Genomic DNA, 12,289 nt, shown 5'->3' with positions numbered 1-12,289 from the left:
ATAAACGTTCATTGTAGTGGGGCTGAACTACAGGGTTTGCTTAATGAAATGCAGGTGATACATTTTCAGTGGCCTTTGTAGATAGCCTACCTGGACATCCATTTCCACCCACACCACGTTGACCAGTTTCACATAAGGTTCTTGCATCAGAAGCAAATGTCTTTTTGCAACGGATCTCTTTCTGGGACCCAGACAAGGAGATTCCTTCTCTTCTTTTTAGAAGTGAGGCTCCATAAGCATGCACACACACATTCACCCGCATACATATGTGAAGATGCACACACATTCCTTCCACCCCTCTCTCTCAAAAGTTTTTAAGTAAGAAAAATAAAAACACATTTTGTCTGAGCTGGGGCCTCAGCTTGATGGCCTTTTATTCTTAAGTGCAGGAAGATTTTGCTTTGAAATCATCTAGAAAATTCTGGGAGGGCAGAGCACACAATTGGCCTCAGGCTGGTGGTTATTGAACCCAAGTCATGGATATTAATTAATTGTATTAACATCTCAAATCTTACACGTTAGTCAAACACTTCTGTCAAGCAAGTTTTCTTAAAAGGTGAAGATAATTTTAATTCGTGAGCAATCAGCATCTCACTTCTGAAAATAGAAGCCATAAAGACTAGGACTAACTGATATAAATTACATTATTCTCTGCGCTTGGCTATCCCTAACAACTTGGAAGCAGGCATATCCCTTGTGGTACTTCCCTTTCTCATCCCTAGATCTTTATTTTTCTCTGAACTGGTCTTGTTCTAAGTAGGATTTTCCTTGTTCCGACTCTGTTGTCATTCTTGGCTGTGGATGCGTGTAGTGCTGTGGCCACACAGGGACCACACAGCCTCTGCAGGGCTGGATCAATGCTGCCGACCTTGGTGATCTGTTTTTGCTGAGCACAGATGACGGCCAGTGAAGCTGCCTTCAGTACTCTATGTGGAAAGGATAGTCCTTGTGATTTTCAGTTCTGGAAAACAGAATCACAAATTAAAGAGAGAAACAAAAGAGCAGGCATTTTTTAAAGAAAACATTGTAAGTGGAAGAGTTGTGCCACTCTAGTATACAAATGTCACTGTCTTTATTCAATGGCCCAGCTTTAGACAGGAAAGAGTCACAATACAGTTTAATTAAGCTTAAAATACAACAGTAAATACCTATTCAGGAACCAGTTCACCTGCTCATGTATAGCTCTCTCTCTCTTTAAAAGGATGTGAAGGGGACAGACTTACGTGGGGAATGTGGCCAAGCGGAGGTTCTTGTCGAGGCTGAGGAGTTCCTCCATATCTTTCTCAGTTAATTCAAAATCAAATACCTAGAAGCAAAATCAGGTGATCATAGAGAATTCAGAGGAAACCCCATTTAACTGGCATCTGTTTTCCCTTGACACTAAGATGTGAAAGAAGTTCTTCATTAGACACTTAGCACTTCCCCTGAAGCATAAGCAAACCTCCCAAAATGCATGATTTTCATCCCTTGGCTGACACTGGCTTAGTCTCAAGAAACCTTGGAAAGATGAGCAATATATTGTTTTTATCTTATGGAGATTCGGAACATAGGGGAAAAGTTTAAAAAGCCAAGTGTTTCTTCCACTGACCTACGTCTTCCCTTTAAAAAGAAAAACCATTGTTCCTCCTACCCCATCAACTAGAAAGCCAGCTGGTATTGACTCTAGCAGCATCGAAATCACACAAGAACATTTTGAGGAACTTTACTTTCAAGTAGAATTCTTGACTCTTCTGTCCTTTGCTCCTCTGACACACTTGAGGACTATGATCAATGTTTCCAATAACAACAGTATCTCGTAGTCACCACAACTGGCACCCTTTTGAGCCTCTCATACACTGACACAATTCTCTGTCCCTGGTATCAGATCCCGTTTCTGTTGTGATTCTTGGTTGAGTTTTAAAAGACTGTCTTTGAAAGGCTGCTCCCAATTCATATTTTGTGTATATTCTAGTTAAATAAGATTTCCAGTGCATTCACCAACTCTTAAATGTTACTAGGCCAAAGTAAGGAACATAACATCCAGAGCTACTGCCCTCAAGAGATCAGTGGGCATTCCCCATGTGGCCCAGACTGGCTAGATGTTCACCAACTCTGTATTCCTTCCTCCTGAGCACATACTCGGCATATCCACCTTCTGTTAGAGTCAGCGTGGCACAGAGACAGCCACCTCTAGGGGAGTTGGTGGGGAGGGGACACAAAATAGTGAGAGCCTTTCCTGACTCTCTGTGAAAGCCTGACCACCAGCACAGTTTACAGAGGAACACACCTTTGTCAGGTGAAAGCCATAAAGATATCTTTAGGGAAGTTAGCCAGGCCTCACTAAGTCAGGATCTGAGAAGTTCTAATCAGGAAATGCCTACCTGGATATTCTCTCTAATCCGACTTGGGTTGACAGATTTAGGAATCACTATCACATTCCTTTGGATCTGAAATCGGATCAAAATCTATAGGAAAGAAAGTTTCATATAGCAATAAAACAAATGGAATCAAAGCTAAGGCAGTATAATATTTCAGTTTCATTGTATGGTAAGAGCTAAAAAGTCTCTTTCATCTCAAAGCCCTTTAGGGATCAAACTAATATGCTTTATTAATCTATCTGTAATGAAGGCCATCAGCCCAAGAAATCAGAGGACTCACCCACCCCTTTCCCTAGAATCCCTCAGCATGTGTCCAATTCCCCAGATGACCAAGGCATTTGACAAGGTTAACTTTAACCACTGGCCTCCAACACTGGTTGTCCATGCAGTTGACGGGGCAGAGGAAGTGACACTGGAGTGTATCTTGACTGTTGACATTAGAGGAAGGCAGTATACGTGGCTTGACTGGATGCGAACATGGAATCCACTAATCATGGCTCCAAATTGGAAAGTTCCGGTGAATCAACTCGTCTAGGCTCAGGACTGTGTGATGCTAGCACATGACAGTCCTTTCCACATACCTGAGCAGGAGACTTCCCAAGCCTCTTTGCAATCTTCCGAACGACCATATCATCCATTAAGTGAACCCCATCTCTAGACAGACAGAGCAGAGTGTGCCGTGTCAGGAGGTTGATCAACACACGTGCTAAAGAAATTACTCTCCTCTAAAATGAAAACTTTACTAGTCTTTAATTTATTTTATTTACTTATTTTCTTAGGGATTCTATTCCTGCACAAAACATCATGACCAAGAAGCAAGTTGGGGAGGAAAGGGTTTACTCAGCTTACACTTCCACATTGCTGTTTATTACCAAAGGAATTCAGGACTGGAACTCAAGCGATCAGGAAGCAGGAGCTGATGCAGAGGCCATGGAAGGATGTTACTTACTGGCTTGCTTCCCCTGGCTTGCTCAGCTTGTTTTCTTATAGAATCCAGGACTACCAGCCCAGGGATGGCACCACCCACAATGGGCTCTCCAACCCTCGATCACTAATTGAGAAAATGCCTTACAGCTGGATCTCATTAAGGCCTTTGCTCAAGGGAAACTCCCTTCTCTGTGATAACTCCAACTTGGGTCAAGTTGACACACAAAACCAGCCAATACACTTACTATTTTTGATTTTTTGAGGTAACTCACTTAGTAGCCCTGGGTGGCTTCAAATTCAGTCCTGGTGCCTGTGTCTCTCCTGAGATTACTGGTGGGTATCAATAGGCCTGGGTAAGACTTGCTATTTTCTTATAGTAACAACTTCCACTACAAGAGATTTTTAAGACTATGATAGTATCCACCAAAAATCTATCCAGGCAAGGGGCCTAGTGACTAAAGTTAGCAGTTTTATTTTATTTTAAACAGGGTATCATGTCTGGCTTTGAGTTTCTAATGTAGCCAGAGAACGATGTTGAACTTCTGATCTTTCTGTCTCTCCAAAGTGCTTCGTTTATAAGTGTGCACTACCACAATCTGTTCACATAACACAAGGGACTGAACCCAGCAAAACATCTCTTTTTAAGCAGCTAGCAGATTTAAAGCATTGAGCTAGTCACAGTACTCAATGTGTTCTGAAAGAACCAGACTGAGCAGGTTTTATCTTGCCATACACTGCTCACTTACTCTATCAGCGACCCTTTGTCCCAAAGACTCAGCTGTAAAATATGCCCCCGACTTCTAGGAGCTTACCAGATGCTACCATATTCAAATATACACTCCCTATATCTTAGAGAATAAACAGACACAAAAAATAAAGCAAGGGCCGCTTTCCCTGGCTTCCTAATGGTTTCCTCGAACTGAGTGTGAGGCTCAGAACAGACTGAGAAGAGAAAGTTTCTGCATTTTAAGTAATGTCAGTGTCAGACAATACAAAGCTCCCTGGTAGAGAAAGAGATGCTATGGCATGCTCAAGTGCCCCAACTACAAAACAGACTTGTGGAACCTTCCTGGAGGGCACAGTGCCAAACTGAACATGACATCACAAACAAGAATTGGTGGACTCAGGAAAAAGAAAACCAAAGAGTGAGTCTTAGTAAAAAGCATAGTATATATGGCTGCTGAGACTAGAAATAATATTCTATCCAAGTGATCATGAGTTGTTTCATGTGATTGATGTGCTAATGGTTGGCAGGGATGCAGGAGGAGTGACCAGAGGAAGGCGGAGCCACCACACAGGCTCAGGAAGGAGATTGCTTCAGCTAGAGGCTGAGAAACACAAAGGAACAGGCTATCCAATGGGAGTTATGGGACTGAGAACCTTAAGTGATCTGCACTCCATTAACGTAGAGAGGATAGCAACACAGACCAAAGGACAGGCCCTAGGTTCTACTAGCACAATAAGTTATTGATCTTCATGTTGGATTGGAGTTGAGGGTATGGGAAATGGATGGTTTCCACAGTTCTGCCTTAGGTGGCTCACTAGGAGAATGGTACAAAGCTCAGGTCCAGCTAAAGAAGATATGAGAGTTTAGCATTGTGACATGCCTTGAGATTAAGGGATAGTAGCTGACTGATGACCTACCAGGAAGATCAGCCAAAGGTTCACTTCAGGCTGAGTCTAGTCAAAGCTGGTTACCCACGGAGGGAAGCTTGATTAAAACAACTCTCCAGTTTGAGAAATAGCTCCCTATATTCACCCTGGGGCTGAGAGATGTGGGCAGCCCTTTCTAACTCTCTATACTGTGGGACTTTGTAAGGGTATTCTGGGTCATGGTTGGGCAGTTGCCTAGAACCCTGAGACTCTGTGTGAGAACCGGCAGGAGTTCAGTTTGCCCCAAGAACCCAGGGTCCTGAAAGCACTCTAGTCTCCTTAAAACTCAGTCACGTAGGCCGGTCATTACAGCCCCTCCCAAAGTGCACAGGTAGAGGGTGTGACTAGGCCTCAGGGCCTAGGGATTTACATACTAATGAAGGCCAGAGGGCGGAGCAAATTAAGTATGCCTCCCCAGATCCTCCCCCATCCTCTCCCAATCCTCCCCCTTTCTCTCTTCCTATTTAACTCGGGACTGCCCTGAGTTTTACGGGGTTATATCCAAATCCATCCACCATCTGCCATGACAATAAACCCTTTTGGAACCAAGGACTTCCTTTTTGGCCCTTATTGGGGCCTGCCGCCACCAAAGCCTCCAGGCTGCTGGAACCACAAATGTTCCTCCTGCATGTGGGACCCCCCACAGCATGGAAACCCACTGGGACTCCTCAGCTGTGGCCAGTAATTTTCCCCACACTATATCTTCTTAGTGAAGCTTCCCCAACTCTCAAATATCTGTTAGCATCCAGATTAGCACAGTCTCTGACATGTCCTTACCTTGAGCCACCGAGGGGACGGTAAGCAGTCACGGACACATTTCTTTCATGACAAAAATCAATCAGGTTCTTTTGATTAAGATATGGGTGGCATTCAATCTACAAACAGAACCACAGTGTACCAAAATAATTCAGACAAATAGCATTCTATAAAAGCACTGAAGAGAAGACTTACTTGACATCCTTACCATTAATAACTAGGTACAAAGGCTTCTCTCAGACTCCTATGTTATGCAGATAGTCCAACATAACCTGTTCAGTGTGGCTTTCTTCATCACATAGGAAACAGCCTGAACAGTATGAATTCACCCCTCCTCCCCTGCCCTTCAAGTCTCCTCTGTGCTACTTACATTACTACCCAGCACCTGGCACATTTAGTTTGTGCATTAGCTATCTTTTGATGCCAGGATTTGAGTTTCAAACACAAGCCTTGAGAGCAATTATTTCTGTCTTCTCCACTTTTCTCATGCACAATTCCAGGTTATAAACAGACTCATAATTGATGCTCACTTAGAGAAAACTGGAGAGAAATATGAGCGGTGCCTTTCCAGCCAGATCAACTTCCAGGGAAGTCTCCTTTGAAGGTTTGTTGATCTCACTCACACGTGATATTCTCTAATTTTGTTCATTCAACAAATAGTTATTGAAAAAACTTCCGACACCTAGGCTGTTCTCAGTTTTGGGCTACACCTAAAACCAAATTTGGATAAGATACTCTACAGTCATTACACTTGAATCTTGGTGTGATGGTTTGTATATGCTCAGTCCAGGGAGTGGCAGGATTAGAAGGTGTGGCTCTGTTGAAGTAGGTGTGTCACTATGAGTGTGGGTTATAAAATCTCATCCTAGCTGCCTGGAAGCAGTCTTCTATTAGCAGCCTTCATATGAAGATGTAGAATTCTCAGCTCCTCATGCATCATGCCTGCCTGGACACTGCCATGCTCCCACCTTGATGATAATGGACTGAACCTCTGAACCCATAAGCCAGTCCCAATTAAATGTCGTCCTTGTAAGTGTTGCCTTGGTCATGGTGTCTGTTCACAGCAGTAAAATCCCAACTAAGACACTTGGTGACAAATTATGGCCAGTAAATATAGAAACTGTATGAAGTTTTGGGTGTGATGCGGGCAGGAGGAGATTTATTTCCACACCTTGCCTGCTTGGGTGAAGGCAGTGTTATCCCTTCCAGCTCCTCTGTTGGAAGTTTGCATGGGCTAGGTGAGTGAAACAGAAGGGCTGCTTTCCTCTAAAGAGGGTGAAAGGTCTTTGAGGACCCTGCTCTTCTGAACACACTTGGTCATCTGCCTCCAAAGCCATGCCAAGAATAGAGATCTGTGTCATACCCTATCCACACACGGCATCACCGAACCACATGGGATATAAAGAAAGACACTTGCCCACTAGGTCAGTTATTCCTGCCTGTTACCTCATTACAGTTCTAATAGCTACTTCAGATAAATGCACGTGACATGTCTCATCCACCTCCACACAGAGGAAAAAGACAACCCTGAGTAAGACTCCTGATTATCCACCAGCTCACTTGGTTCGTTATTGGCCTGAGTCTCAAACCAGGCTTATTCAAAAGTCTCTCAAGCTGTTCATGGTTAAAGTTGGACACCCCAATGTTCTTCACCAGACCCTGAATCACCAGATCTTCCATGGCCTGAAAGAGAAAGAAATGTGCTGAGCATAAAAGTTGTATAGTTCCCTGACAAGCCATGTCCCTTTGTGACTTGCCATGGAGTCTCAAAACTTTAAAAGTGTTTTAGTTGAAGTTACAAAGTCATGTGGTCAATATTATCTCTACTAGGGCTGTCTTAAACGTTCATGGAATTATTCACACAAAGCACTTAGCCAAGGCTGGATCTCAGCAAGTGTTAGCATATTTTGTCTCTTCATGCTCCTGTGCTGATATGGTCTGCAGTGGCCCATGGAGGTGTGTGTGTGTGTGTGTGTGTGTGTGTGTGTGTGTGTGTGTGTGCAGTGCTTGTCTCCATGGCTGCCTCTATTTGCTGACTTTTCTGTACTCCTAGATATTCATCTTGAGCTCAGTGATGGGTAGGGGCTCTCACTTCCCACTCTCACATCACACATCATAAGAAATGTGCAATTTCCTGGAGAGCAAATCAATTTGATCTAGGCTGACCCATAAGGGAGCCCTCAAGCCTCAGCTTTAGAGCATCCATGAGCTTCATGGCAGTGTGAGGTTAGGCATAAGTATCCAGTGATCCTGAGGACAGCAACCAGTGAATTAAGATTCTGTAATAATCATCCAATAATGTACCATCCAGAGCCTCAGGTTTAAACCCTAGATCTTTGGTGAGCAAAGTGATAGCAAAGGCTGGAATCCTCAGAAACACTTTGTTCAGTTTCTTTCTGACTAGTTCTCATGTTTTACAGCTTGACAGGTAGAGAGATATCATTGCCCAGTGCAGGGACTTCTCCATGTCTGTTCAGTCCCTCTTGTCTAAGGCACTGAAACGTTCCTAGAATTTTACCCATCAATCTCACAGGAATGGGTCCGAAGTACATCTTCTCAATGGAAACTTCTCTAAGCTTTGCTGGTTTGTACTTGAACTTGTTCAAATGTGCCACTATTCTGTTCCTGAAGCTGGGCAGCAAGGGTACTAGAGTTGGCAGTGTCCTGATCTGCTCTGTTCCTACTTCTTCACCTTCATGAGACTCTTTCAAGCCCACCCCCTTCCTGATTTTTCTTGTTTACTTCACTATGAATGCTCACCATGTTTCTTCTGGACTGTGGGCATCTTGACACTTGGCTATCTTTCCTCTAACATTTTCCTTTTCCTGTCTTCCAAATTTGAGCTCCACAATATTGCCAACATTGTGTTTTATAACAATCAAAAGAGAACCTCCAGGAACTAGGTGAGGACTACAATGTTGTTAGTCATTACCACAGGCTGATGGGAACATTCTAGATCATGCCGCACTGACCATCAATATTTAACCACCATGTACTGCAAACCAAATATCTGAAGTCCTTCCTGGGGTATTATAACACAGAAGCTCCAGATCCTGTGGAGCTTTGACTAACCATGAGCAGGGGCAAAGCGTCCCGTTGGCATGTCTCCACTTACCTGCCAAGTGTCCAGAAAGCTGGTGTGACTGGGTATGACCTTGCCACTTCGATCCAAAGGGATATCTTTTTCTCCAGGCTGTGAGAACCAGAAGAAAAGGAGCTTATTGGGGTTTGTGTCATCCCCCATTACAAGACTACACAGGGAGACAATGGAGATGAATAGTCAGAGCCAGCGAATTTGCACCTTGACCCTGTCACTAAGTCCTACTGGCCTGGTTGTACCACTTCCCTTCTCCAGACCTTAGGGGCCATCTTAAGACCAAGTACAAAGGGAGGGTAAGGCCAGCAAAACCTCATCATGAAGTTGAGAAAAATTTGAATCCTTGCCTGATTCAGATTGTTTTTTTAAAAAATCAGGGAAAATGGGCTTCCTTCATGTCTTAAAATGGACAACTTTATTCCAACAATACTACTAGGTTCATTGTTTTCTTCCTAAAACTTCCTATCAAGCTGAATGTTAATTGCAAATACAAAGTTAGGGGATAGAGGATAGAGAAAGCCATCCTGAGAGGTAAAGACTTAGTCACTTTTCTCAGCAGCGACAAGGGTTGACACCTCTCTTTTGTCTAATCATACATTTCTAGTAGATCACAGGACACGTATGAGAAAATATACATTTAATAATCCCGAATCATTCCAAATTTTAATTGGATTTTATAAGTACATTTCCTATAATGAAACATGGAAAATGTTTTGTTTCTAAGCCCTCTCCTATGCTGATATTTGTCTAGGTCTTTGCAGAAATCTAGCTACAAACTAAGTGGTACCTTGAAACCCATGGGCCAGTGCATGAGGTAGAGGTCCAGGTAATCCAAGTTTAAGGCCGCCAGGGTATTGATACATGCTGTTTTCACCAAAGACTTCTTGTGGTAGGTGCACCACAGCTGCAGAAGAGAGGTGAGGCTACAGTCTAAGACGAACAGGACACACATCCATTGGTCCATCCCACAAACTTGCACCTGACAACAACACAGCTGGTTCTGTCCCTGTCCCTTCCTGGAGTGTCCCTCTGCTTCCCAGAACACCTGCTGTATTCACGCATACTACATGATTGACTTGCTTCCTGTTTGTAAAACTATCACCACAGCATCAATTTCTTAGTGTGGAGTTTGGAGTATATCCTTTGACCACTGTTAGCCAGTATAGGCCTGTCTGTGTAGGGCTTGGACTTGATTTTGTTCACTACAGACACAAAGGTGTTGTCAACTCAACCAAGATTTGTGCTCATGAAAGTACTGTTGATTGGTGGTGTGTCCTCACATGTCCATCTGAATGGCCAAATAATAAAACTAAGACATGAGCAAACAAAATGTTACCTCCCATGTTCACGAAACTAGAGCAGAGTCAACTGCAAACCAAAAGCAATTCCCAGAAGGAAACTGAAAAATACCTCCAGGCCAAATGATTCCAGATCTGCCACTAACTATGAAAACAGAGGCCAAGAAGCCTTACCTTACTGACGACAAACAGCTCATCTCTCCTCACCACGCCCTCCCTGATCTTCTCATTGATTCCCAGTCCAACTTCGCTCTCATTGTGGTAAAAGTAAGCACAATCAAAGTGCCGGTAGCCCAGGTTGATTGCCACCTTAACGGCATCGGTCACTTCTCCTGGAAAGGCCTGTAATATAACCAAACAAGAGTAAACCTTCTACCCTCAGGAGGACCCAACTCTGCTTCTCCCTTGTCACTGGGGAATGTATAGCCAAGTAATACATCAATACTCAAATCATTAAAGCAATAGGAACGTCAGCCAGACTTAAAGGTAGGGAATGCTGGAGTCAGAATGTGGTTAATATTTCGCTTTGGTTTCTTTACTCACTTGGACAAAGGATCACCGGTGTTTTTCAGCCCTTGCAGAGGGCTGAGCTGTGTGTTGTGCTTCCTGAATGCTTACAAACATTCAAGCTTAATGAGACATATAGACATTTCCATTAACTATGAAAATCGGAGCCCGAGCTAGCCTTGAATTTGAGCTCTTCCCTGCTTTGTCCTAAAATTGACTTGGTTATTATGTCAAAGCAACAGACCTAGCATAGCTACGTTACTTAAGATCACCAGTCAATGTCACATTTGCTATGGTTTTCCATCGCTTCCCACATCTTTTGAAAGATATATGCCTGTGTCTTCTCGAGATAGAATTAAATGTTTTCATTGTATTGGGAAGGTGATACTCCCCCCCCCGTTTTTATTTAGTTGTTATTTTATTGACATTTTTTCCATCTCACTACGTGGCTTCAAAGAACACTCAAATCACCAAATTGCCAAAAAAAAAATTCACCTATTTAAAAAAAATTCTGGAGAAACATTTATTTAAAAACTTTCTGCTAAACAGAATATTTAAATTTACCTTGTTTTTTATCAAAAACTATATTTTGAACACGTTTCCCCCTCCCCTAACTTTTCCCAGAGTTAGGTAGGCTTAGCTCCATATCTACTCAACTTCCTGTTTATTTTGCCCAACATACCAAATCTACTGAACAAGCAGTGTAACTACTAGCAAATATCTCTACTGTCATTAAGTGGACTCAAGAAGCAGACATTACACTTACATCGATGTAATTATTTTTATTTGGTTTATTTTAGCATGCACAGTGGCACTCTTCCTTGTGGCCATTTCATACACACTCGGTTTTGCTGTGCAAAGATAAGTGCCACTTGGCACGAGTGATTTTTTGGAGGTTGGGGGTCCGTGATTAGCTCACACGAGACTGAGTTAAGATCATATTGCTTTATATAAAGTTAGCCTAACTGCTTTTCAACCTCGCAGGGAGCAGGTGTTTTAGGATCACATGAGAGAGAGTCCAAACTCTCCTCTAATAGGTCTGGAGGGAAAACCTTGGTCAGAGCCTGGGTCTGGAAGGAGTCACCCTAGGCAAAAGAAGTCCCGCGACCCTGACTGTTGCTGAGCAAATGTTCATCAGGTTCCCGGACCCTTAGCCCGTCCCACACGGGAGAGCCTCCTCACCTTCCAGGTACCCAAGCCCACTGTAGGGATTTCTTGCATGGATCTCCTTCTCTCAAAGACTCAGCAACCAAACTGTACAGGCGGTGCCAGAGAGCAGGCCAGGGCGCTCAGGGTAATGCCGTGATTGGCTGGAGTTCCGGCACTCTAATTGGCTGATGGAGAGGTCGCTAGGTGCGCTGATTGGCTGGTAGCTTAGTCCATCTTTCAGAAGACCCACGCAACTAGGTTTAGTTGTGTGTTTCATCGCTCCTAAATCCTCTGTGACTCCTTGGAGATCTGTCTCCTAGCAACCTGCCTAAAGCCCAGGTCCAGTGCAAGCAGGCCAGGGTGCAGGCTTATTTTCTGGACATCATATGCTTTACACTGATGCTAGTTCCTAGTATGCTGGAAAAAAAATAGATTTGAATATATTAGCTGTCTTTCAACCTAGCAATCATGTGTTACTTAGAGGAGATTGCCATGTTACTAATAGTGGAGATAGGATATGAATATAATTTTCGGGTGTGTTTTAT

At 43.4% G+C, this 12,289-nt stretch overlaps 1 protein-coding gene across 2 annotated transcripts; it reads right to left on the bottom strand.

Annotated features, from left to right (window-relative positions):
- Positions 1-338: 338 nt before the first annotated feature.
- Positions 339-11,883, bottom strand: Akr1e2 (aldo-keto reductase family 1 member E2). 2 transcript variants are annotated; one of them, XM_028769848.1, is made up of 10 exons: positions 11,778-11,883; positions 10,263-10,430; positions 9,578-9,694; positions 8,809-8,886; positions 7,254-7,376; positions 5,715-5,812; positions 2,939-3,011; positions 2,361-2,444; positions 1,224-1,306; positions 339-961 (listed from the first exon to the last, which is right to left on the bottom strand). In XM_028769848.1, exons 1-10 carry the CDS (start codon positions 11,814-11,816, stop codon positions 919-921), a joined length of 906 nt encoding a protein of 301 aa, XP_028625681.1. In that variant the 5' UTR covers positions 11,817-11,883; the 3' UTR covers positions 339-918. The 2 variants fall into 2 exon arrangements, with proteins under 2 accessions (XP_028625681.1, XP_028625682.1); XM_028769849.1 differs by lacking the exon at positions 9,578-9,694 and having other exon boundaries at positions 11,778-11,874.
- Positions 11,884-12,289: the final 406 nt, after the last annotated feature.

This window comes from Grammomys surdaster, unplaced genomic scaffold (assembly GCF_004785775.1).
Source record: "Grammomys surdaster isolate TR1022 unplaced genomic scaffold, NIH_TR_1.0 194, whole genome shotgun sequence".
Classification (NCBI taxonomy): Eukaryota; Metazoa; Chordata; class Mammalia; order Rodentia; family Muridae; genus Grammomys; species Grammomys surdaster.
The sequence above is the reverse complement of the archived record's forward strand: the minus strand, read 5'-3'. Positions and strand labels throughout refer to the sequence as shown.

Excerpts from the sequence above, each read along its gene's own strand:
- Akr1e2 (XM_028769848.1), bottom strand. The coding sequence starts at position 11,816 with ATGCAAGAAATCCCTACAGTGGGCTTGGGTACCTGGAAG. Across the intron at positions 10,431-11,777 it reads TGGGCTTGGGTACCTGGAAG|GCCTTTCCAGGAGAAGTGAC; the intron begins GTGAGGAGGCTC and ends GTTATATTACAG. Across the intron at positions 2,445-2,938 it reads TTGGGAAGTCTCCTGCTCAG|ATTTTGATCCGATTTCAGAT; the intron begins GTATGTGGAAAG and ends TCTTTCCTATAG.